Source organism: Neomonachus schauinslandi, chromosome 3, assembly GCF_002201575.2.
Source record: "Neomonachus schauinslandi chromosome 3, ASM220157v2, whole genome shotgun sequence".
Lineage (NCBI taxonomy): Eukaryota > Metazoa > Chordata > Mammalia > Carnivora > Phocidae > Neomonachus > Neomonachus schauinslandi.
This window is the reverse complement of record NC_058405.1, coordinates 55,134,658-55,162,028: the sequence shown is the minus strand read 5'-3', so window position 1 is coordinate 55,162,028 and position 27,371 is coordinate 55,134,658. Positions and strand designations below refer to the sequence as shown.

Sequence of the window (27,371 nt, the reverse complement as noted above, 5' to 3'; positions counted from 1 at the left end):
CAAGGAGCCTGCTTCTCCCTCTAACCCTCCCCCCTCTCATGTACTCTCTCTCTCTCATTCTCGCTCTCTCAAATAAATAAATAAATCTTTAAAAAAAAAAAAAAGCATTTGCAGGAGTTTTTCTTGAGTCTAATTCAATTAAAATTAAATTTAATGTTAATTTAAAATAGTTTAGTTTATCTTCTATGCCTGAAGTAATGTCTGAAATTGTTCAGAGTTTTTTTGTGTTATTATTGTTATTTATTATTTATCTTAACTCACTGTAATGCTTCAATTCTTTTCAGTAGTGGATATTTATCATTTTTATGAAAAAAGTTGTTTATTTATTTATTTTTTTTGAAGATTTTATTTATTTATTTGACAGAGAGAGACACAGCGAGAGAGGGAACACAAGCAGGGGGAGTGGGAGAGGGAGAAGCAGGCCTCCCGCAGAGCAGGGAGCCCGATGTGGGGCTCGATCCCAGGACCCTGAGATCATGACCTGAGCTGAAGGCAGACGCTCAACGACTGAGCCACCCAGGCGCCCAAAAAAGTTGTTATTTTTTTAAAATCAGGATCAACTCTTGGTTATGCTTTAGAGACCAAATCTTAAAATAGGCTTCTTTTATTCTTTTTTTTTTTTTTAAGATTTATTTATTTACTTTAGAGAGGGAGAAAGAGAGAGAGAGAGAGCTTGCGCACATGTGTGCACAGGGGGAAGGGACAGAGGGGGAGAGAATCTCAAGCCGACTCCCCACTGAGCACTGAGCAGACCAGGGCGCGATCTCAAGACCCTGAGATCATGACCTGAGCTGAGATCAAGAGTCCTGGACACTGAGCCACCCAGGTGTCCCAGGCTTCTTTTATTCTGATGAAGCTTATAAATGTGGTCTGTTTTAAGGTGTATAAATGTCAGGGTGCCTGGCTGGCTCAGTTGGTAGAGCATGTGACTCTTGATCTTGGGGTTGTAAGTTTGAGCCCCACGTTGGGTGTAGAGATTACTTAAAATCTTAAAAAAAAAGTAATGTCATTATTTTAGAATGAGTTGAATAAAGTCTATAGCATGAAATTAGTATCATTCATTTTGGCATGGCAACTGTGTAGCTAATACTAAGAAAATATTGTGCATATCTAATGTATTAACATAATCCCAACATTAAACAATGGGAGGCCATTTTTTATATACTCTATCATTGTAGTAATCTTTTTTGTTTTATGTTTAAGCATAAAAATAGCAAATTTGGAATAAATAACTGACCTTTACTAAATGATTCTTTTTTTCCTTTTTGGAGTTTAAAAAAATGTGATATATTTGTTTTTCCTAAAAGTTGAAATGTTGTTTTTACCATGAATATTGACTGTTAGATCATTTTGACATATGCTATACTTTTAATTAGATTACCAATTTGAAATCTACTCACAGATTATATTAGCTGTACTCAGATTTAAAATTTCTTTATCATGCCTGGCTTTTCCTAATATACTTCCTAAAAATAAAATAAAAGAAACAGAATTATCCCTTCATTAGAAATGTATTCAGAAGTTTCTCCCACATACAGGGGTTATGTGAAAAATCAAAGTACATACCACTGGAAGGATAGTTATATTTTTATTATTGATTAAACATTTTTTATCAAAAGCCTAATGTCTCTCTATTTTTGTTTGCAGAAAAGAAAGGAACCAGTTTTTCATTGTTTTTGCGATACCTGTGATCGTGGTTTTAAAAATCAAGAAAAGTATGATAAACACATGTCTGAACATATGAAAGTAGGTTTTTCTTGGTTGCCCTGAAATTTATAGAAAAATGGGTATATTTGGTAGAAATTCTGGGCTTTTTTCCTTAAAAGTTTATAGTTTTTGTAGAAAAGTTGTTTGATTACTTGACAAATTGAGACCGAGGCCCTGGGATGTGCGGTTTGAGGGTGGGGAGCCCACTGCTTCAGGAAGAGGCAAGATGGCAGCAAAGAAGGGAGGTCTGACAGCTGTGTGTGTGCACCTCCCCTGCTTTGTAAGAGTGTTGGGCCTCACCTCCAGCTCCTCTATGCACCTTTGTGTGTTTTTTCCCCTAAGGCTGCCCGTGACCATTTAATCACACCGTAATTTGCATGGCCCATCACTCTCTAAGGATGGTCTGGACCTTATTAAGTACTTTTAAGAAATTTTTAATCAGAATGTCCTTAATTTGGAAAGGTTCTTTTCAGTTAATAGGAATGCCCCTTCAACTTTAGGAATTAAGAAAATTTTATAATGTTGCTGATGTCATGCATTTACTAAGTAGAGAAGTAATTGATATATATTACTCTTCTATATGCTTTGAGGATGTCATTCCTTTTTAAATACAATCCTATTTTGGAGTGCTGTTTGTTTTGCTGTGGACGTAAGTATGGGATGATAACACGACGTAGATGGGATAACTATGTAATTCAACCAGATTATGTCTGAATATGTAGTAGTTGGGTAAATTTAATATGGAAAACATTGAATGATCTTTTTTTTTAAACTCTTGCAGTGTCCTGAAGTAGATTGTTCTTTTAGTGCCCATGAGAAGATTGTCCAATTCCATTGGAGAAATGTAAGTTCTTGTGTGGGTTTTTTTTTTTTTAATTCATGCTCTTTTTATTTCATTGATTTGCTATCTTCACAGCTCTTCATTTACAAAGCCTAATAATAAGTAACATTCAAGGAGTACTTTGTATTTTGTATTATTCAATTTTATCCTCACAAACCACTATGTGAAGTAGATAAATATTGGCCAGAGTTAATAGATTAAAAAAAAATGACTGCCCAGGGCCTTAGCACTAACTCTTGCACTTGAGTTTCTTGACCACACATTCTATACTTGTTTTACTACACTGTGCTGCTTCAAATCGTTCTGTGTATTCATTATTTCTTTAGCTACCTCAGTCAGTTTTGCTTGGTAGGTCATTCATTTGGGTATTTGATGTCAGTTGAGAAATGGTGACATACCTACTTTGTAACCAGAGTTATGTTACTCCTTTTTTTCTTTATCAGTAGCTCTAATCTAAATAAGAAATTACTCTTTTTCCTTTAAAGGAGAAGTCATAATAATGGATAGATAAAACCTGCTTACTTTGTTTTAAAATTGTCTCTGCTAGTAAATTTAATGTTGAGTACAGAGTCTCCATTATCCCCCATGATACTGGAAATTTAGTCAGAAACATACAATATGAGGGCGCCTGGCTGGTTCAGTCGGTGTAGCATGTGACTGTTGATCTCAGGGTTGTGAGTTCAAGCCCCATGTGGACATGGAGCCTACTTTAAAAAACAAAAAGTTAAAACAACAACAACAACAAAAAACGACCAACACATACAATATGCTTCCTGTTGTTCAGCAGGCTTTTTCTCCCTAGATGCATGCTCCTGGTATGAAGAAGATCAAGTTAGACACTCCAGAGGAGATTGCAAGATGGAGGGAAGAAAGAAGGAAGTGAGTCAAGAGTTCAGAACTTGTGAAATAACTTTCTTGTACTGTGGCAAGGCTGAGTACTTCCAAATAATGCCCATTCTGGCCCTAATGAGCAATGTGAAAAAGGAAATATGGTGTTTTTTTAACATTGCAAATATTCCTCTGAAAATGACTAGTACTAATTTTGCTGTTCTTCAGAGTTGGTATATAGTGAATTTGAGATTGTTACTTGATGTTTTAAAAATAAGCATACAATTTTTACTAGGGTAGTTTTGATTCATTGAGTTCCCTTACAATGTTGGTACTAGGGAATGTGGCTGTGAGCTATATTATATGAGGTTATCATTGAATAAGTTTTGAGAGGACCTAATACGAACTCTTTGTAAATAACTGGTGTCATAATGGGACTGTACCCTACTCTTTGAGGGGAGCTACTACATGCCAGCTATGTTAGATGTTCAGTGCTCAGACAATCATGAGTGGGTGCTATTATTAAAAAAAATACATAATACTTTGCTATGTTTTTCTTTTGATTTTTTTTCCCCAACAAAAATCTGTTGAATGACTGCAGTATGCTAGGTAGAGGAAGTATAGCAATGATACGTGGGTTTATCCTTAATTAAAAAAAGACCAGGAATTCTTTCCTATGAGTAATGGCTAAGAAAATTGAGCCACAATGTGACTTGTGGCTTTATGCTTATCAGGGAAGAAAGTTTCATAGAGGTCTAGCTAGAATATACTCATGAAAAATCCCAGGAGGACATTCTTTTACTGTCTTCTCAGAAGGGAATATGACAGCTCACCCTGAAGCCAAAACATTATTAGAATGGTCAGATGCATTTTTAAGTCAGGTGATGTTTTTCTGGAATTAAAAAATGAGGAGAGCCTGAGATGAGAAAGGGGATAGTTATCTTCTGAGGTCAAGAAAAATACTTAAAACTCTTGGACCGGCAGGTCAAATTTTTGCTTTGTTCAACTGAATTTTTTAGTTTATTTTTAAATTCAACATTTTTATTTATAACGAATAATTTGAGACCGTGTTGACGTTATGGAAAGAGGATGTTAGTAAAATTATGGGTATTTATTACCACCACTGTCATCATCCTCAAAGTCTTGGGTATGTGAGTAAGATAAGCTTGATCAGATGCCCAGCAAACAATAAAACATGACATGGCATGTTTTATTAGTTTGTTAATATGTGCTGTGGGTACAGTGTGAGGTGAGTAAATGTATCAATGAAATACACTCCAGGGTATCTTAATGCTTTTATATAGCACTCACTGTCTCACTTTTAAACCTCTTAAAATACATGTTTTTTTTTTTTAATATTTGAGTATAGTTGGCACATAATGTCATATTGGTTTCAGGTATACAGTGTAGTAATTCAACAAGTCTGTGCGTTATGCTGTGCTCACAAGTGTAGCTACCGTCTGTCACCATACAACACTATTATAATACCATTGACTACATTCCTATGCTGTACCTTTTATCCCAGTGACTTACTCATTCCATAACTGGAAGCCTGTGTCTCCCACTCCCCTTCACCCATTTTGCCCATCCCTCCACTCACCTCCCCTCCAGCAACCATGAGTTTGTTCTCTGTATCTATAGGTTTGACTCTGCTTTTTGTTTTATTATTTAATTTGTATTATTTTTCAGATTCCACATATAAATGAGATCATGTGGTATTTGTCTTTCTCTTTCTGACTTATTCCACTTACCCATCATTCCCTCTAGGTCCATCCATGGTATCTTAAATTTTTAGTTTAGATCCATTTACATATGTGGTGTTGTGGCAGATATTATACTGTTAGGTGAAAAAGTTAGTGACTGCCCTTTAAAACTATAGAGGTAATTCTGTGGGAAGCCAGCATAAACATAAAGATTTAGAACCAACTGAGAACAAATAAAATTTAGTCAATGTGTATATAAGTATCAGTTATGAATACTGTAAAATGCAGGATGGATGAGGGTGAAGGGACAATCAGAAGAATTTAATTTTTAAGCGATTAGAGTCTAGCCAGTCAGCATGGACTTGGTGGATTTAATAGAATTTTAGTCACATCTTTGGCTAACAAATGAAGGAGTTTAGGCCACCAGGAGTAGAGTATACTGGAATGCCTTTTTCTCTTTATCTCCTTGGCAGAATCTTATTATCTTGAAAGACCTGTTTCAAATGTCCCCTGATTATCACTCTCTTCTTAATCTTCATTTTCTTTATCTCGGTGCTGCCAGGGTGCTAGTCTGTAATAAGATGAGGAACTTGTATCAGAATGTAAATTGATACATTACTTTTTTTACTGAGAGAAAATCTTTGTAGGAAAAGATGTCAGCTGATTAAATATTTTACTTTGTAACATTGTTGGTTTATATTCTGGCATCAGCATGTGGATTGGCTGCCAGTCCTTGGACCACCCTCCCCTAAGGCACTATTTACTACCTCATTTGTGACTAGGTAGCTTATGAATACAACCACAGTAGCGTCTGTTGCATTAATCAGTTATCCCTAGTCTTGGAGATCTTTGGTTCTGTTGCACTTTGGGCTGTTCCTGGAATTTAGTATGTGGAGAATAAATATTTGTGGATTGACTTTCTGTTAAATGGTGCAGGGTAGTAAGACCCAGTCTCAGCATGAAGGGAGCCTAGCCAATTGCATGGTCAAACTTAGAAGTCAGAGTAGTTAGGCCCATGACGTGGTTTGACTTAGTGAAGAATTCTGAAGCATGGCATATTGAAGCACCCTGCTCCATTTAGCTGGCTTCTTTATATATACAATTTTTTTCTCCTCACAACTCCCTAAGTATATGGTTATTTTGTTTTGTTTTTTGCTTTGCTTCTTTGTTTTTATCAATAGGTTATATCTTTTTATCACTTTACACAGAAAAATAATAAAACAAGAAGAATTAACTCCATTTCCTGTTTGATACTTAGTTTTTGAAGAGCGGATGCTGACGCTCTTGAAGATTGTATCCTGCTAGATGGGGTGGAAGTGACCTAAGTGCTAAAACAGTAGGCTGTTCCCCTTGCAACTTAGCCCTGACTTCGATCAGTTGGAAGTTAGTGCAGCTTAGTGGTGCTAGGCCCTTTTATAAATGTTTAATTCTTTTTTTTTTTTTTAAAGATTTTATTTATTTATTTGACAGAGAGAGACACAGCGAGAGAGGGAATACAAGCAGGGGGACTAGGAGAGGGAGAAGCAGGCTTCCCGCGGAGCAGGGAGCCCGATGCGGGGCTCGATCCCAGGACCCTGGGATCATGACCTGAGCCGAAGGCAGACGCTTAACGACTGAGCCACCCAGGCGCCCCTTATAAATGTTTAATTCTTTTGAAGAGGATGACAATGGCTGCTAGTCAGCATAGATTATAAAGCAGTTAGGAAGTTAACTAAACTCGGTCGTTGAATCTTGCAAGTTTTGAGTCCACTTAAGTCAGTAGGAAAGGTCTGAGATGAGTTTCTAATTTGCCAGCTTTGGTTCTTTTCTCTCTAGTGGCTGTGTAAATTGAATCATGAACTCTGAGAAAATTAGACCACTGTTAATAATGGTCACCACTTTCAATGACTCTGTTCTACAAGTCCAACTATTTCACTCCCTCACAGTCCTTCCCTCCTCAGCATGTGGTCTGGAGGAGTGCAGTGTTTCTTGGCAAAGGGAGGTTGAGCTGAACTCAGATCTAACTAGGAAAAGATGAGGGGAGGCAGGGATAGTATCCAGATGGATTGGCATGTTCAAGGAACTTGAGTATAAGTAAGAGATGATAGAAGTTTTTGGAAGATGGCAGTGATACGGACAGAAAGAACTAGGTGGATATAGAACATTTGGGAGGTAAATGGGCACTGTTTGGAGATTGAATGATAAGAGGTTGAGGAGGAAGGGTTTTGAGGAAACTTCTGGGTTCCTGATGTGAGCCCCTCTGAATAGTGAATCCTGGAAGAGGGTTTGGATGTATTGATTTTGGACATTGTTGAGTATGAGGAGATTCTGAGATATTTATTTGAAGATGTTGCATAGACGTTGGGTCTTGGACCAGACTGGGCTGGAGATATATATTTTTAAATCATAAGGTTATAAATGTAAAGACATAGAGTGAAAGAAGACAGCCTAACAGAGTAAAAATCAGTAAGACTGCCAAGTGAGAGCTGGAGAGGTAGAAGAAAACTAGGAATATGACATGTCATGGAAGCCAGCAGAGGGGAGGATTTCAAGAAGGAAGATGTGATTAGTAGTAGCAGCGTAGTTTGCTGTGGAAAGGTGAAATAAAACAAGAAAAGTGACTGATTTTGTGACATGTAGGGCCTACTTGATGTGGATGCAGATGATTGCTTCTTCACCCTTCTTTGAATTTCCTGCCATCTGTCTACACAGCTCTCTGCAGTTCTAACACCCTCCCCAGTGATTCGTAACAAGATGGGTTGCAGTGGGTTGCAGTTACCTTTGCCACCTGCCGTTGGCATATTAGATGCTCCAACAGAAGCGTGTATACTTTGAATTTTCCTGACTTTTTGAGACTCACAGCTTATAATAAATAGTTCATTAGGGCCTTTTTATATTCAGATTTCCTTCACCTTCATGCAAGTTTAGCCACTCACTTCCATGATCACAGTCTGGATTTTATACTCTGGATTTTTGCCCTGGAAATTCTAAAGCTAGGCAATACTTGTCTTTCTATAAATTAAAAAAAAATTTTTGTTTTGTTTTGTTTTTAAGTAATTTCTACACCCAATGTGGGGCTTGAACTCACAACCTTGATCGAGAGTCACATGCTCTACTGACTGAGCCAGCCAGGTGCCCTTGGGCATATTCCTCTCTTTGATCATAACTTCCATTCTATCCAGCTCTCACTGTCACCTCTACCTAGTCTCGCATTAGTTGAGACCTCCCATCCCTTACCCCCTTTACTTTCTTCTGTCATCCCCTCTGTCTTCACCTCCCTACCCAGTTTGTTTATTTATTTATTAAAAGATTTATTTACTTATTTATTTATTTGTCAGAGAGAGAGAGAGTGAGCACAAGGAGGGGGAGTGGCAGGAAGAGGGAGAAGCAGGCTTCCTGCTGAGCATGGAGCCTGATTCGGGACTCGATCCCAGGACACTGGGATATGATCTGAGCCAAAGGCAGATGCTTAAGCGACTGAGCCACCCAGGCATCCCTTTATTTTTTTTTAAAAAAGATTAATTTATTTTAGAGAAAACGCGCGCATGCATGCATGAGTTGGGGGAGGGGCAGAGGGAGAGAATCTTCAAGCAGACTCCCCACTGACTGTGGAGCCCCACCTGGGGCTTGATCTCATGACCCATGAGATCATGACCTGAGCCAAAACCAAGAGTCTTACACTCAACTGACTGTGCCACCCAGGCACCTCTCCCTGCCCAGTTTAACTCACTTCAGCTACTCTGGTCAGTATCCCAGCTCCCTTATTCCTTTATCCTTCATTGCACCTACCTGGCAAAATCTTAGCTCTGGCTCAGTTGCTAAGTGCTGTTCAAGAAAATCACACAATTGAAGTGTTCTCTGCAAGCGAATACTCAGCAGTGCTATCACGCTTAAGGAACTGACTTGACTGATGAGAAGGTTATGTTACTTTCTTTGTACTTGTGCAAAATTATATGTTCAGTAGGCATATATTTCTTAGTTATATAGGTGTAGAATAAAATATAAAAATAAAGTCGTTAAACTCATTTTATTTGTTTTCGCCAACTAAAATGCCATTGAAGACAAAGCTCCTTGAAACTGGCAGTCAGGATTCTGTAATGTGGGCTTAACATGTCTTTTCTGATTATTCCTACATTACTTGCTCATAAGAGCTCTTTCTCCTAGCCAGACTCGTTATTTAGCATATCCCAAACAGGGTTTTTGACCTTTCAGCCTCAGTTTTGCTCATGCTCTTGCTTCTAGAATGTCTTACCTTCTCCATCTTTGAGTTTTGCCCTTAGACCAGCTGAAATCCTGATGCTTGAGGGTTTTTTTTTTTCACTCAATCTGGCTAGAGGAATATCTTGTCGTCCTTTTCCATCTGCCACTTTGGTATAGATGTCCTTTATGATCCTGTTAATGAACTTCTTTGCATATGTGTCTTTAAAAAAAACTAAATTATAGTCTTTAGAAATATAAGAATTATTTTTTATGTGACTGTTTATATTCCCTGGTGCCATAGATGTAAGGGATGGTTGTAAATGTTGGTATATGTAAATGTGGCTTGATAATGTTTTTATTATGGGTGTAATTCTATTTTGGTATAACCAAGTAAGTGGTTGTGGATATCTTTTTTTTTTTAAGATTTTATTTATTTATTTGAGACAGAGAGAATGAGAGAGAGAGAGAGCACATGAGAGGGGGGAGGGTCAGAGGCAGAAGCAGGCTCCCTGTCGAGCAGGGAGCACGATGCGGGACTCGATCCAGGGACTCCAGGATCATGACCTGAGCCGAAGGCAGTCGCTTAACCAACTGAGCCACCCAGGCGCCCTGGTTGTGGATATCTTGCTGAGACTTATGTTTTTAATTCATGTTTCAAACTATACCTTTGTCATTTTAATTTTTAATTTTTTTACCTTTGTTGTTTTTAGTTTTTACTTTTTTAAGATTTTATTTATTTATTTGTCAGAGAGAGAGAGAGCGTGTGCGTGCACAAGCAGGGGGAGCAGCAGGCAGAAGGAGAAGCAGGCTCCCTGCTGAGCAAGGAGCCTGATGCGGGACTCGATCCAGGACCCTGGGATCATGACCTGAGCCGAGGGCAGACGCTTAACCGACTGAGCTGCCCAGGCATCCTACCTTTGTTGTTTTTAAAGAAATTGGGTAAAAGTGTGTTGATCTGATTAATAATTGTGGTTGGAAATCAGTAATAATAGCTAATGATACTTAAACTGCTATGGTTTTGAACATTAAATTCTCACCACATAGGACAGAGCATCACTAGAAAAACCAAATTAATCTGTGTTTGAATGCATTACTTTCTAGAGTAGCTTTCCCTGTGTGAATATGAACTATGCCCCCTTGTGGTTTTGTGTAAAAAGTGCTTTAAAGGAAAAAAATTACACAGGCTAAAGAAACTTAAGGTCTATTAATATTTGAAGACAAAGACCAGCTTAGGTAGCAAGTGTAAAGGCTCTGGTAGAAGGCTAGTTTGATTTTCTAATGTTAGCGAGAAATCTTAGTAACCTTTGAATTTATATTATGTTAATGTAAATTATGATATGTTAGGATACTTTATGTTAATGTATGTTAGGATAGCTTTGGCTAACTTCTTGACAGTTAGTTTAAGCTTAGCTTAAAACTTCTTGACAGTTAGTTTAAGCTTCTTGACAGTTAGTTTAAGCTTAACTTAAAAATTAGAGGTAAACATTCAGTATTTGAAAAGGCAAGGATTTTATTATATATGGCTGAGGTCACCAAAAACATATAGGAGTAGATACTGCCTTGCCTTTAAGATTCTTACCCTAATATGAGATATAAGATAAATATTTGTGAGATGGCCATGAGACCACAGGCAACTGAAGCAATAATTTTAACCATGTAGGGATAATAATGTCTGGTCAAGGGGTACTTGGAATCTTTGGAAGGCAGGGCTACTAATTTGTTTTGCAAGACTTCTTGTAGGAGGTATAGTGCCTGCCCACCCATCCTCCCCATTTATTTTAAGGTATGTTACACATACAGTGAAATTCATCTTTTTTAATACGTAGTTCTGACAGATGTGTATCATCATGTAATCACGGCCACAATCAAGGCATAGGACTATTCTATTAACCCCCCAAAATTCCCTCATGCCCTTTGTGGTCAGCTTCTACCCCCAGCTCTAGCCCCTGATAACCACTGATCTTTTTCCTGCTCCTATATTCATATCTTTGCAGAACATGATGTAAATGGAATCATACAGTGTGTGGCTTTTTGAGTCTGACTCTGACTTAGCTATAGTGCATTCGAGATTCATTTATGTTGTTGCATGGAGCAGTAGTCTGTTCCTATTCTGTTCCATTATATGGATGTACCACAGTTTGTTCATTTATTTCCCAGTTGAGGGACATTTGGGATGTTACCTGTATTTGGCGAATATGAGTGAAGCCTTTGTAAACATTATATACAGGTTTTTGTTTTGTTTATACTTTTTTTTTTTGACTTGGGTAAATAGCTGGGAGTGGGATTGTTTTGTCATATAATAAGTATAACTTTATAAGAAGCATATGGTTAACTTTATAAGAAACTGCTTTTAGGAGGCAAGTTTTTAAATCAAGATATGCCTAGTAGGGCTTGGACAGCATTCTGATTAAAGAGGATGGCTAGGATGCAGTGGTGCTTGCATCAGTTAGGATCCTGTTTCAGTAAATGGAACAGCGACCTTACTACCTTAGCTTAGCACAAAGAGAGCTATTTTTCCCAGGTAGAAAAAAGTCCTGGGCTACTGCATCAGGCACATTTTCTTGCTTGTTGCTTGTTAGTAGGTGGCTTTCATCTTCATGTCCACCAGGAGGTTCCTGCATATCCAAATATTAAGCCCTCATTCTAGACAGGACGATGAGAAAAAGGCAAAAGGCACACAAAGCTGAATTCGCCTCTTTTCATTGGGACAACAATAGCTTTATTTTTTATATCCAATTGGGAGACTTCCACGTAGCTCTCATTGGCTACAAGTGGGTTGCTTGACCACCTTTAGTGACAACAGAATTGATGGAATATCCGCAAACAAAATTGTTTTGTTTTTTTTTAAGATTTTATTTATATATTTGAGAGAGAGAGAATGAGAGAGAGAGAGCACATGAGAGGGGGGAGGTCAGAGGGAGAAGCAGACTCCCTGCTGAGCAGGGAGCCCGACGCAGGACTCGATCCAGGGATTCCAGGATCATGACCTGAGCCGAAGGCAGTCGCCCAACCGACTGAGTCACCCAGGTGCCCCGCAAACAAAATTGTTAAGGAAAGGGGGGATAACAGGCAGTTAGTAGTTTGCCTCAGTGCTTGGTGGCAGAGTTTAAAGCTCATTGTATTTCAAAACTCTTTTAAAAAGATTTTTTTTTTAAAGATTTTATTTATTTATTTGACAGAGAGATAGAGCCAGAGAGCACAAGTGGAGAGAATGGCAGAGGGAGAGGAGAAGCAGGCTTCCCAAGGAGCAGGGAGCCCTATGCGGGGCTCGGTCCCAGGACCCTGGGATCATGACCTGAGCCAAAGGCAGACGCTCAATGACTGAGCCACCCAGGCGCCCCTGTATTTCAAAACTCTTTAAGTGGTATTTGGAAGCAGGTCTGTCTTGAAAAAGGAATAAACTTGAGCAAGTGTTTAATATGCTTATTGGTGATGATTTTTATGTAAGATAGGTGAGGACACAGGGGATAGGATAGAGTGTAGTTCAAGTTTCTAGAATGTAGACTGAAGGTATACTGTGATAGTGGACAGAAATGTCTCGGAAGAGGAATGGGAAAAACCTTTGAAGTGAATAAATGAAATTACAGTTTTGTGAAATTTAGAGATGGTTAGAGAGAATGAGGAAATTGGGTGAGGATGACTATTTGGGATGAAGTTTATTGGTCCCTGTGATATGGCCTTGTTAATACAGTGTTCTGAAATTATCGCTTGGCGCTTGCTGATTCATCTGAGGTTATTCCATATCTTGTTTCTGAAGTTCTTTTGCTGTAACATGCTCATATATTATTTCTATAAATGTACTTTGTTAATAAAAGTATGGGAAACGTTTCTCTTGGCACATTTGATACATTTCTCAAGAATACATTAACATTCTCTCCACTAGCAGTTTCTAAAAAACCTATTATAAAAATATATTTACTTTATAAATTTCTATCGTTCTGAATTAAAAAAAAAAAGTTCTTTGAAGGCCTGAAAAGAATAAATTTAATGTTGATGTGGCAGAATAGTCCTATGTCTTGAATTTTCTTTTGAGGGCCACATTCTTTCTGAGGAAGGCACTGTATTTTTTAATATGCAGGAAAGATAAGATCTTTATGTAATTGTTATGTTAGAAAACCTTGTAAAAGACTTTAATATAGCAAGAATTTTAGAGTTGGAAGAAAATGCTAAAGATTTACTTGGTATATTGTCCTTTAAGGAAGGCACATCTTTGCTCTTATTCCTTTATCTAGCCAAACCCAGAGATGCCCACTGTGTTTAATTAAAAACTTTAAGGCTTTCTAATAAGAACTTTCTTTCTTTTTTTTTTTTTTTTTAAAGATTTTATTTATTTATTTGAGACAGAGAGAATGAGAGAGACAGAGAGCACATGAGAGGGGGAAGGGTCAGAGGGAGAAGCAGGCTCCCCGCCGAGCAGGGAGCCCGATGCGGGACTCGATCCCGGGACTCCAGGATCATGACCTGAGCCGAAGGCAGTCGCTTAACAACTGAGCCACCCAGGCGCCCTCTAATAAGAACTTTCAACCCACCCCTCACCCCTCACCCCTCACTCCACCTCACCCTGCCAGAAGTGATTCTTTCTTTTTTTTTTTTTTTTAAAGATTTTATTTATTTATTTGAGAGAGAGAGAATGAGAGACAGAGAACATGAGAAGGAGGAAGGTCAGAGGGAGAAGCAGACTCCCTGCTGAGCAGGGAGCCCGATGCGGGACTCGATCCCGGGACTCCAGGATCATGACCTGAGCCGAAGGCAGTCGCTTAACCAACTGAGCCACCCAGGCACCTGAGAAGTGATTCTTTCTTAATTCCAGATCTGTGAGGTACAAATGCTGTATGATTGGGCATTATAGAAAATACTGGTAGAAGTTTGCTAGAAACATTGAAACATATTTTACATAGATTGTGAGTCCACTAGGTGGAGTAGTTTTGTGATCTATATTTCAGTGGTTACTGTGGTGCTGAGGAAATCCTTCTAAACTGTATCTCCATTTCTTTCAGAATTCCGACAGAGGGGGTTGGCTTCTAAAAAATGCTATGTCTTTTTGAAGTTCAGAAAGACTTTGAAATAAAAATACAGTGGTATGGCTTGTGTTGAAGCAGTTGTGGGTCAGTGCCAGTAAAGAGGAATTGTGTTTTTATAGCGAATAGGCTTAGGGGAAAAGTCAATAAGTGGGTGGTGATTTGAGAGGGAGAGTCGATAATGTAACCAAAATGATATGTGCAAGGGTCAGAGTTGGCACAGTTTTGCCCATTTATTGATGGTAGTGCTTAAGATTGTCACTGCAGACTTAAGGCTTAGGCAAGGGGAGGGCAAAGAGTAGGGAAGACGTGAAAGGAGGAGAAGGAGAAGAGACATACAGTTTCAGGGCCAGTTCCTCGTGGAGTATTGGGGAAAGATGGAAGTATAGGGAAAAAGTGATTTTAGCAGGTAAAAGCAGAGAAACCAACTGTGAAAATAGCACTTGTCACAGGCTTTATAAGTTCATAATACCCATTCTCTAACAGGAGACACTGGACTAAGTTTCATCTGTATGTAATTGTGTAACGTAAGACAGTTTGTGATTTTTTTCTCAGCAGTCTTTGTATTTATTTCACGTGTACTTTAGGAACTTTAACTGCATTTCATTTTTTTGTTTATCAAAGCTCCAGACTTTCCCTTATTCTTGTATTTCAGTATCATGTTGCTGGAGGGGGCTTTCTGATTTTTTTTTTTTTTTTTTTTATGTGTAACAAGGTTTTGTGTTTCTGGTTTCCTTTTTTTTTTGGATCATTTGCTTTCTAATACCTTTGTTTTTCCTAGTTTTTAGTCTCTAGGTTCTGTGTAAATAAGAATGGTATACATTTTGGAAGAGGGTTTTATTTTAAGCACTGAAAAATGGCATCTTCTAGCTTTACAAGGGATATTGAAAGATCCCTTACCTTTCAGGAAGTGTTACTTTGATCTGCCAGAAAGAGAAAGTGAGCTGTTTGAAAAAACTTCCACCAAAGGAGATTGCACAACATCTTTGATATCTTATTTAAGGAATTCTTTCTCAGATCTCATGTAAAATCTACTTGCTATAACAAACATTGACATTTTTTACCTTTAGGACACACTTAGGTAGCATCTGCTCACTTGTACGTGGTACACTCTAGTACCACATCTTTATTGTTCAGCATATGGCTCAACATGTTAAGGGTCTGCAATACTCAGAAGAAAAATGTTGAAGAGACCCCAGTAGTAAGAATATGTGCATTTCAGAGATGTGAACGGTATTTGAGTAGCTGTGAGTTATATGCCTAGACAGCGCGGGGCCTGTGAAAGTCATCACTGATTTTCTCACCATTTCTGCTTCTGCATATTTCTGTCTTCAGATTGAGACCAGCTGGCTACCATCCTTTCTGTAAGAGCATTTACTGTCACTTCTCTTCCTCTTTTAGAGGCTGCAAATAGTTCCAGTTCCTTTCATCTTTCCTCAGAGGTTTTAGTTTTCAGCCTGTTAATCATCTTTGAGTCTCTTCTGAATCCCATCCAAGTTTTATTTTTCCTTAACATTCCTTTTAGGTTTAGAGGCACAAAACTGAACACAGTGCCCTGAGAGTTTCTGACCCCTTTCGAGTACTACCAGAGGAAGATTTCACACTTGTACATGGGCCAGACTCCATTTCACATAACCTTAGATGATGTTTGCTTTCCAAAAGTCCAGTCATATGGTGCTGACTGGCTGTCAGATTTTTATCTCTTATGACCTTGATCTTTCCCTCTTATGTTTATTTATAGCTTGTACATTCATCATCTTTTATTTATGGGGTTTACTTTTCTTGGCTGGATAGATCTTGGCTAGATTGCTTTGCACTGTCCTCATTGAAATTCATTGCCTCTTTTTCTAATTACTTCACTCTTACTCTGTCATTTCCATGCTTATCTTCCAGTGTGGCCAACCCAAAGGCTTCATATTGTCTGTGCTATTCAAGTCATTGATGCAGATGTTAAAAAAAGAAAAAAAAAAGAAGGGGGGGGAACAATGTCCTAGAAACAATGGCAGAACACAATTTGTTGGTGTTTCTTAAAATTTACTCTGATGACTAGCCAAGCTTAGTGGTAGAGGGCTGCCTATGTTTCCCCTCCGTTTGTACTTTCATACTCCTAGGATCTCTTCCCCTTACCGCCAGTTTGGTGCTCACATCTCCATACATCTGTGCCAAGGAACAAAGAAAGCTTTATCAGAGCAGTTCACCTTGCACACTGTTGTCAGATTTAATCTTAATCACTGCCTTGTACGTATCTCTCCCTGTTCATAACTTTCAGTGACTCCCAGTTGTCACTGAATTAAATATAAAATTTCTAATCTGGTATTCAAAGCACATTATTTAATGGCCTTAGCCTCCCTTTCTGTCTGATTGCTTGTAACTATACAAAACGAACCACTTGCCATTCCCTGGATATCTTGCACACCTTCTGAGGCCTTGGTTTGTTTGCGTTGTTTGCTCTACTTAGAACCCTGAAGCTTTAACATCTAATTTCTGTTTATTAACACCATGTAAGATCAACTTCTTTCATCTTTCTTTTTGGATTTCTGGACTTCGCCAGCTAGATATGATCTTTTCTTCCCACCTCATCTTTATAGTTATTTGTGTGCTTTTCTCATTCTTCTACCAGACTACCTTTTTTGAGAACTTTTTCTTCCTCATTTTGGTAACTTTGGGTGTACCTAGTCTGTATTTGCATAAGTATTTGCATAGACTTACTTTTTTTAAATAGTATTTATGGGTATATGGCAAATAAATGAACTATATCAGTTTGAGCACATTTTATGATATTTGATTCAAATTCTAGTGTAAGCTCCTTACCTACTCATAGACTGGTAGCAAAATTTGCGGACTGACAGCTGGTCTACATTTTGAGTAGTATTGGCACAGTCAACTTTTTTTCCCTTAAAAAAATTCTAGAAAGTATTAAAGTTTTAAAATGATTTATTGTATTAGTCATTAATTAAACAAAAGTTGCTAAATGCAGTAATTGCTTGATCGCATAATTAAATTTGTATTCTAAAAGCCCTTTTATAATTGACTTTTATTGTTTCCTAGAAACTACCCAACTCTGGCCAATATCGAAAGAAAGAAAAAGTTAAAACTTGAAAAGGAAAAGAGAGGAGCAGTTTTGACAACAACACAGTATGGGTAAGTTCCTTAAAATTGCTTGCTTTCTCCATGCTTATTTCAAACGAGTATTCTTACAGATAATAAACAAAAACATGTACCAAACAAAATCTTAAAATTTCTGCACTCCTAATTCTGAAATCTTTGCTTGTATAACGTTTTTTACTTCAAAATTTCTTTAAATTATATTTTTAAATAAGTAGTACCCTATATTCATGTGGTTTTCAAAAGGATACAATAAATCTTTTGTCTTTGTCTCCTAACTAAATAGTTCTCCTCCCCAGAGACAACCCATTTTATCCTTCCAGAGATACTTCATTTGTATATAGCACATAAGATAATAGTCTATTTTTTTCCTTTTTGACACTATTCTATACTTTGCTCTTTTTAGCCAAATGATATACTTAGTAATGCATAACTAGCCTTCTCATTCTTCAAGGATGTGTAGAACCCTAAGGGTGTCCCACAGGGTTGGTTTTTTTTTTTTTTTTTTAACCAATTTCCTATTGACAGATACTTAAGTTCTTACCAGTCTTTTACTAATAAAAATTTGCCATTACTGCCCTGTACATACATTTTCACATATGCAAGTATTCCTGAGGTTGGATTCCGAGAAGTGGATTTGCTGAGTCAAAAGATAATATGTATATTTGTTTTGTTTTTTTAAAAATAATTTTTAATTTATTTTTTGATTTTTTAATTTATTTTATTTTTTAAATTTATTTATTTGACAGAGAGAGACACAGCGAGAGAGGGAACACAAGCAGGGGGAGTGGGAGAGGGAGAAGCAGGCTTCCCGCAGAGCAGGGAGCCCGATGTGGGGCTCGACACTGAGCCGAAGGCAGATGCTTAACGACTGAGCCACCCAGGGGCCCCTGTTTTTTTGTTTTTTTTTTAATATTTATTTATTTATTAGAGAGGGAGAGAGAGCATGGCAGGGAGGGGCAAAGGGAGGGGGAGAGGAAGAGAATCCCAAGCAGACTCCCCACTGAGCGTGGAGTCTGACTTGAGGCTCGGTCCCACGACCCTGAGACCATGACCTGAGCTGCAGTCAAGAGTTGGAAGCTTAACTGACTGAGCCATCTGGGCACCCCATATATATTTGTATTTGTAAGATTAATGGCTAATTGCCAAATATCTATCATAGTTAACTCTCCCACCAGCAGTGTGTGAGACACCCTATTTTCCCCAATCCCTCACCTTCATAGAATTTTTTTCAGAATTTTTCCCATTTTTTTTACTGAAGTTTATTTTTAATATAAATGAAAGATACAAATCTCAAATGTACAATTCAGATTTATACACATACACACACCTACACACCCATGTAACCTCCACACAGATTAATAATATTCAAAACATCTTCACCTTATAAATTTTTCTTAAGCTCTCCCTAGTTCATTGCCTCCCCACAAAGATGACCTCTTTTCTGATTTCTGTAATCATAGATTTATCTTTCGTGCTCTTGGAACCATATATAAGTAGAATCATATGATGTGTATTCTTTGGTGTGTGATTTCTATGGTTTGGAATTGTTTTGTGGTATTCACCCATATTGTGTGTAGCTCTAAACTGTTCATTCTTATTGTTGTGTAGAACTCATTTGTGAGGATATCCATTCTATTGTTGGACATTTGGGTTGTTTCCAGTTTGGGTTATTATGAATAAAGCTGCAATGGACAATTTTTTACATGTCTTTTGGGGACATAAGTACTCGTTTTCACTGGTCATATATATATGCTGAATCATTGGGCATCTATATATTTAGTTCTAATAGATAAAGCTAAACGATTTTCCGTAAAGGTTGTACCAGTTTACGCTCCTACTGATTGTGCATCTAATTGCTCTGTCTTTGGTTCATGCTTGGTTACACCTTTTGCTTATGTCCTCCCATTTCCCTCTTGACTAATGATGTTGGACACCTTTTTATTTTTTATTTTTTAATTTTTAAAAAGATTTTATTTATTTATTTGAGAGAGAGAATGAGATAGAGCATGAGAGGGGGGAGGGTCAGAGGGAGAAGCAGACTCCCCACCCAGCAGGGAGCCCGACGATCCCCGGACTCCAGGATCATGACCTGAGCTGAAGGCAGTCGCTCAACCAACTGAGCCACCCAGGCGCCCAGTTGGACACCTTTTTATATGCTTATCAGCCATTTTGCTATTTCCTTGTGAAGTGCCAGTTCAAGTTTTGACCAGTTTTTAATTGGGTTGCTTTTCTTGATTTGTAGGAGTGATTTACTTAGACACAAATCCTTTCTTGAGTAGATAGATATATTGCAAATATACCCTCACAGTTTGTGACTTGCCTTTTTACTCTTAATGGGTGTCCTTTCCCCCCCCATATAGTAGTAAGTATTAATTGTTCCGACATCTGGGGTCATGTGGGGTTCAGTTAGACATATCTGCTGATCTTGACAAGGCTCAGTCACAGCTGGGGGTTGGTTAGCTGATGGCTAATCTAGCCTGGCTGAAGGCTGAGATACTTACAGTTACCATTTCTGGTACACTTCATTCTTTAGTGTTGATCCACCATCTGATAGCATTTTCCTTTTGCCTAAAAGGAAAGTTTTTCTTTGGCATTTCTTGTAGTGAGGATCTGCTGGAGGTCTAAAAAGACCGTCTTTTTTCTTTTTGAAAGATACTTTTGCTGGTTATGCAATTCTACACTAACAGGTTGTTTTGTTTAGTTTTAGTTTTTTTTTTTTTTTAATTTAAGGATTTTGCTCCATTGTGTTTTCACTTGCATTGTTTCCGGAGAAATCTGCTGTTATCATTATTTTGTTCCTATATATAAAATGCTTTTTTTCACTAGCTCCTTTTAATATTTCTTTATTGCTGGCTTAAACAATTTGATAATGTGCCTTTGTATTATTTTCTTCATGTTTCTTGTGCTTGGGATTTGTTGAAATTCTTGGTTTATGGGTTTATAGTTTTTTTTTTTTTTAAGATTTTATTTATTTATTTGACAGAGAAAGACACAGCGAGAGAGGGAACATAAGCAGGGGGAGTGGGAGAGGGAGAAGCAGACTCCCTGCCGAGCAGGGAGCCCGATGCGGGACTCGATCCAGGGACTCCAGGATCATGACCTGAGCCGAAGGCAGTCGCTTAACCAACTGAGCCACCCAGGCGCCCGGGTTTATAGTTTTTATCAATTTTGGAAAAACTTTGACCATTATTTCTTAAAATATTTTTTTCTTTCTCTGTCCTTCAGAGACTCCATTTAAATGCATATTAGGCTGCTTGAAGTTGTTCCTTAGCTTCCTGATGCTCTTTTCACTTTTTAAAATTCTTTTTTCTCTTTGTCTCATTTTGGATAGTTTCTGTTGCTATGCCTTTATGTTCATTAATCTTTTCTTAGGCAGTATCTAATCTTCCATTAATGTCTTGGTGTATATTTTGCATCTTTTACCACAAACATTGTGGTTTTCATCTTAAGTTTGACTTGGATCTTTTAAAAATATCTTCCATGTCTCTATTTTAAATCTTTTGAACATTTTGGAGTATAGTTATAATAGCTTTTAATGGTTTTTTTTGCTAATTCTAATACTTGTGTCAGTTCTAGATTCATTTTGATTGATTTTTCTCTTCACCATGGGTCATATTTTCCTACCTTTTTTGCATGCCTGGTAATTTTTTATTGGGTAGTAGACATTAGGAACTTTATCTTGTTGGGTATTTTCATATTTCAATAAATATTCTTGAACTTTTTCCTAGGAACACAGCTAAATTACTTAAAAACAGTGGTATCTTGGTTTCTCTAGGATCTTAACTCTGTTTTCTCAATTCAGGGAGTCTGCCAGATGCAAGGTTCTCTTGCTGCACTGCGATCTGAAACCTTCTAAGGCAGTAGGATAGGGTAGTCATAGGGCTCACTGCTCATTTATTTCTTATTTTCCCCACATTCACTGCTCTTGTTACCTGATGTCCAGTGTCTTAAAAACTGTTGTTTCTGTGTTTTGCCTAGATTTTTGGTTGTTTGAGATGGGAGAATAAATCTAGTCCCTGTTACTTTATTTTGGCCTTAAACAGAGGTCCCTAATGGTGTCTTTTGATAATAAAAGTTCTTAATTTTCATGAAGTCCAATTCATAACCAGTGTTGTTTATGTTCTGCTTAAGAAATCTTTGCTTACAGCAAGGTCATGAAGCTATTTTTCTGTGTTTTCTTTTAGATTTATTTCTTTACTATTCACATTTGTGTCTTGAATTAATTTTTATATACAGCATAGGGATTAAGGTTCTTCTCCCCTCCCCATATGAACTGTGGTTAATCCAGCACCAATTTTGCTATACCATGCAAACAAAAGTAACCTGATACATAGTATTAATATCAGACAAAGTAGATATTAAAGAAAGAAGTGTTACTGGAGATACATATGAATATTTTATTTAAGGTTTTATTTATTTATTTCACAGAGAGAGGGGCAGCGAGAGAGGGAACACAAGCAGGGGGAGTGGGAGAGGGAGAAGCAGGCTTCCCGTTGAGCAGGAAGCCTGACACGGGGCTCTATTCCAGGACCCTGGGATCATGACTTGAGCTGAAGGCAGACACTTAATGACTGAGCCACTCAGGTGCCCCCATATGGATATTTTATAATATTAAAAGGAACAGGAAGCAACAGGAAGACAGAATAAGCTGTAAATCTATATGCAGCTGATAACATAACTTTAAAATACATAAAGCAAAAATTATTGACTGCCTCAAAGGAGAACTAGATAAATTCACAGAGTTGAAGATTTTTAACACACCTTTCCCTGTATTTATTAGAAAGTGATCTATAGGATTTTGGAAGATTTGAATACAACCAGTCTAATCTAGAATATTTATATTCCCAACAACTTTTTGTTTACACAAAGAATATACATTGTATCAAGCAGATCACAAAACAAATATCAATAAATTCCAAAGGATTGAAACAATACAAAACAATTTTATTTTGACCAACATAAAAATAAGCTAAAAATCAATAACAAAAAGATAGCTAAAAAAACTCCAATGCTTAGAAATTAGACATTTATTTACTTATTTTATTTTAAGCAGTACATTTAAAATGTAACTTATTAAAACTGACTCCAAAAATCAGAATAGTTTTATATTTGTTAGCAAAACTAAATCCGTAATTAAAAACTTTTTTACAAAAAATTCTGTACATTTATAAAGAACAAATGTCAGTCTTACAAAAAGTTTTCCAGCAAGTAGAAAATAAGGGAACACTTTCCAACTCATTTTAAATTTTTAAAATTTTTTCTTTTGAAAGAGAAAGAGCGGGGGCGGGGGAGGGATGGGACAGAGGGAGAGAGAGAATCTCAGGCAGGCTCCACACCCAATGCAGAGCCTGACCTGGGGCTCGATCTCACAACCCCAAGATCATGACCTGAGCTGAAATCAAGATTTGGAAGCTTAACCAACTGAGCCACCCAGGCCCTCCTCCAACTCATTTTAAGAGTCCAGTATAGTCTAGATAACAAAACCTGACATTACAATAAAGGAAAATCAGAAGCAAATATCTGTTGAGCAGAGACACAAAAGTCCTAAACAAAATGTTAGCAAATCAGTCTGGAAGTAGGAAAAAAGTATATATACATCATTACCAAGTGGGATTTATTCCAGGAGCAAGGTTAGTTTGGTATTTGAAAATCAAAGTTACTCATCATGTGAACAAAATAGAGTAAAATGATATGGTTATCTTAATAAATAACAAAAAATTTTTGATGAAATTCAATATCCAGTTATGAAAAAAACTTTTGACAAACTAGGAATAAAAGATAATTCCCTTAATCTAATAAAAGATATCTACAAACAACCTATAGCCAGATTATACTTAGTAGTGAAATACTGATTGTTTTCCCCCCTGAGATTGAGAATAAGACAGAGATGGCCACTATTACCACTTTTATTCAACATTATAATGGAGGTCTTAGACAGTATAATAAAGCCAAAAAAAAAAAAAATAGGACATATAAAATCTGAAAAGGAAGAAGTAACGGTCAGTTGTTAAAAGTTGACATGATTGTGTGTATAAAACATATCCAAACAAATCTATAATGAGCATTAATAAAGTGAACTTAGTGAGGGTGCTGAATACATATAAAATCAATATTTTAAAAAATTAGTTGTATTTTTACATGCTAACAGTAATTAGGAAATGAAAATTCAGGAGATACTATTTTTGATAGCATCAAAACATCAAATACCTAGGAATACATCTAATGAAAGACTTGTAAGACCTCTATACTAAAAATTGTGAAATGTTGCTCAAAAATAAAGGCCTAAATAAATGGAGTTTATAGTTCATGAACTAGAAGACACTATATGATTTTCTCTCCAAATTTATCCCAATCAAAATGCCAGCAAGTTTTGTTTTGTAGGGTGGTGGAAGCAGTTAGTATTGATAAGCTTTAAAATTTATATGAGAATCCAAAGGATCTAGACAGCTAAGAAAGAGATGAAGGTAGTGTAGCATTGTCCAAGGATAGGTAAACAGAACAGAATACAGTCCACAAAAGATCCTCTGGTAAACAGTCACCTGACTTATGGCTGGTGGCAATATGGTGCAGTGGGGAAACGAAAGCATTTTCAATCCTTTCCTTTTATATTTTCGTATCCATGTATTTAAAAGTGTATTTCTTTTTTTTTTTTTTTTTAAAGATTTTATTTATTTATTTGACACAGAGAGAACCAGACTGAGATAGAGAGAGAGACAGGCAGCAAGCACAAGGAGGGGGAACGGCAGGCAGGGGAGAAGCAGGCTCTCTGCTGAGCAAGGAGCCCTACATGGGGCTCGATCCCAGGACCCTGGGATCATGACCTGAGCCGAAAGCAGCTGCTTAACTAACTGAGCCACCCAGGCGCCCCTTAAAAGTGTATTTCTTAAAGAATATATAATTTGGTCTTATTTTTTATTATCTAGGCCAACAATCTTTATCTTTTAATTACATTTAAAGTAATTACTAATATAGTTGGGTTTCAGTCTACCATTGTCCTATTTGCTTTTTTTTAATATGTCCTTTTTGTTATTTTGTTGTTTGTTCCTTGCCTTTTGTTTGTTTGTTTTTTGTTGTTGTTGTTGTAGCCTCCATGCCCAGCCCCAAGAAGGGGCTTGAACTCACAACCCTGAGATCAAGACCTGAGTGGAGATCAAGAGTTGGACACTTAACTGACTGAGCCACTCAGGCGCCCCCCCTTCCTTCTTTTGGATTAATTGAATAATTTTTTAATATTCTACTTCTCCTCTGTTAGCTTTTTAGTTATAATTATTCCTTAATCTCTCTACTCCATGTGTAGCTACATCTTTACTTACATTATACCTTGTGTAAGTATTTTTCAATGTTGATTAAATAAGCTTTTTCTTTTAAATGATTGTCAACAGTGTAAAGGAACTACTTCCTCAAAGGTAGGGGTAGTATAAATACCAGATATACCACTTTCAGTGAAGTCTTATTGATCTGATCAGGTAAATGTCATTCTAGGGGCATCTGGCTGGCTTAGTTGGTAGAGCATGAGACTTGATCTTGGGTTTGTGAGTATCTAGCCCCATGTTGAGTGTAGAGATTACCTAGAAAAAATAAAATCTTAGGGTACCTGGGTGGCTCAGTCGGTTAAGCATCAGCCTTTGGCTCAGGTCATGGTCCCAGGGTTCTGGGGTTGAGTCCCACATCAGACTCCCTGCTCAGCAGGGAGTCTACTTCTTCCTCTCCCTCTTCACCTCTCCCTGATTTGTTCCGTCTCTCTCTCTCTAATAAAAAAATTAAATCTTTAAAAGAAATAAAATCTCAAAAAAAAAAAAGTCATTCTGGCCCATCACTAATGTGAATACCTTAAGATGATCATTTAAAAGCCATCTGTGGTCAGGTGCTATAGGAGCAGGATATAGGGAAGGCATCTGTGAATGGGAGCCTAAGGAACGTGGCATCTCTTCATTATCCTCATGGGGCCGGTGGGCCAGAGGCAGAAACTACCTGTTTTGCCTGTGATGACACTGTCGAGGCCTGACTTCTGTGGTTGCACATTGGAAATTGGTCCATGGTTTTCTGCAAAATTTGGAGTATATATATGATTTTTTGGAACGAGACTCTGTAAGGATCATGGCGACCCTAAAAGGATTAAGAACCTTTGGATTGCAGAAATATTAACTGAATATGTTGGTTTAGAAAATTATTTAGAAATTGTTATGGGGCGCCTGGGTGGCTCAAATGGTTGAGCGTCTGCCTTCGGCTCAGGTCATGATCCCAGGGTCCTGGGATTGAGTCCCGCATTGGGCTCCCTGCTCGGTGCAGAGCCTGCTTCTCCCTCTCCCTCTGCCATTCCCTCTGCTTGTGCTCTTCTGTCTGTCTCTCTGTCAAATAAATAAATAAAATCTTTAAAAAAAAAAAAAAGATTGTTATGATAATAACTACCATTTATTAAGGGCTCAATGTGGCACTTTATATTAACCCTATGTCTCTATGATTCCCTTTCTACAAATGAGGGAGTAAACAGACGCAGGGATATCAATATTGTCCAAGAGGCACAGCTAGTAAGTGCAAAATTGGGATTTGAACCCAGATTCCTAATTTCTGTATTCCTGACTGTAGCCTCCATTATTAATGAAAAAAAAAAAAAGAATTCTGCCAATAAATGACAAGTTAGGAAAAACATGTATTTTTGTGAAAACTCAGCCCTACCAAAGGATGCCTTGTATTGTTGTCTATTGAGAATGTATAATGAACCTTTTTTTGAAAATTTGTTCCTACACAGTTTACCTTAGAATATGCTCATACAAGCATTTGTTTTCCTTCTAAGAGGAGTAATTATAGTTGTTGAGAGGGCACTTGATTTGAGGTAGCTGTGAAATTGTGCTCAGTTTATGATCTTTAAGTTTATCCTGTAAAGTGAAGAGAATAGTACCTGTCTAATCTACTTTCAAAGAGTTATCGTGAAGATCAAACAAGGCAGTATATTTGTAAATGCATCAGAAACTTGAAGACTCCTGGAGAATGAAGAGACAACAGTTAACACACTTTAAAATCTAAGAAACACTTATTTTATGTACAATCAGAATGAAAGAATTCTGGTTAAATTGACCTGCTGTTGATCATACAACATAGACCATTTTCAGAGGGGTTAAAATATGGGAGGAAATATGCATCTCAGAATTGATAAAGTATAGTATATTGTGGTATATTATTCTTTTTTTTTTTTTTTTTTAAAGATTTTATTCATTTATTTTGACAGAGAGAGACACAGCGAGAGAGTGAACACAAGCAGGGGGAGTGGGAGAGGGAGAAGCAGGCTTCCCGCGGAGCAGGGAGCCCGATGCGGGGCTTGATCCCAGGACCCTGGGATCATGACCTGAGCCGAAGGCAGAGCCTAACGACTGAGCCACCCAGGCGCCCCTTGTTATATATTATTCTTTTAAAGATCTACCATAAAGTTCTCTGTCTTTGGAAGCCATTGAGTTTATTTATTTTGATTTCTTTAATATACTAGGCTACAAATAACTGATACGGCAGCTAAGTTTCTTTTGCATTCAGTACTCTCCTTTCGATTTTTCTTGAGAGGTCAGTGCCTTTTATATATAGAATTGCATTTTTCTCACTCCAGCAAGATGAAGGGGATGTCCAGACATTCACAGATGGCAAAGATCAGAAGTCCTGGCAGGCATCACAAGTGGAAAAATGACCGTGTTGGACAGAAAGCAGCCATTGGATCTGGCAATTGCTTGCGTGATTCGAAGCCTGAAGATCCACCTGAGGCAAATGCAGACCCTCTGGGTGTTTTGGTAAACACTGATTCTGGTAAGTTAAAAGGAAAGTAGCTTGTTTATAAGTGTATAGATCGTGATGCTGAAGTTGATTCTTCACAGCATTGTTTGTGGAGAATTTAATGGCAAATATGTTAAAAAGAAAAAAAAAAGAACAATGCTTTTGTTTTTATTCCTAGGAGGAGTGTCTTGTCAAAACCCTCATTTCAGGACATCTTTTCTGAATCTTGGG

At 37.5% G+C, this 27,371-nt stretch overlaps 1 protein-coding gene across 1 annotated transcript in view; it reads left to right on the top strand.

Moving 5' to 3' along the window:
• The window catches only part of NUFIP1 (nuclear FMR1 interacting protein 1), a 48,587-nt gene that overhangs the window by 3,070 nt on the left and 18,146 nt on the right, over positions 1–27,371 (top strand). Inside the window, exons 3-7 of the mRNA XM_021697911.1 lie at positions 1,648–1,746; positions 2,489–2,551; positions 3,351–3,427; positions 17,325–17,417; positions 26,980–27,173. Coding sequence (XP_021553586.1) covers positions 1,648–1,746; positions 2,489–2,551; positions 3,351–3,427; positions 17,325–17,417; positions 26,980–27,173 — 526 coding nt within the window. The remainder of the gene's footprint in view (positions 1–1,647; positions 1,747–2,488; positions 2,552–3,350; positions 3,428–17,324; positions 17,418–26,979; positions 27,174–27,371) is intronic.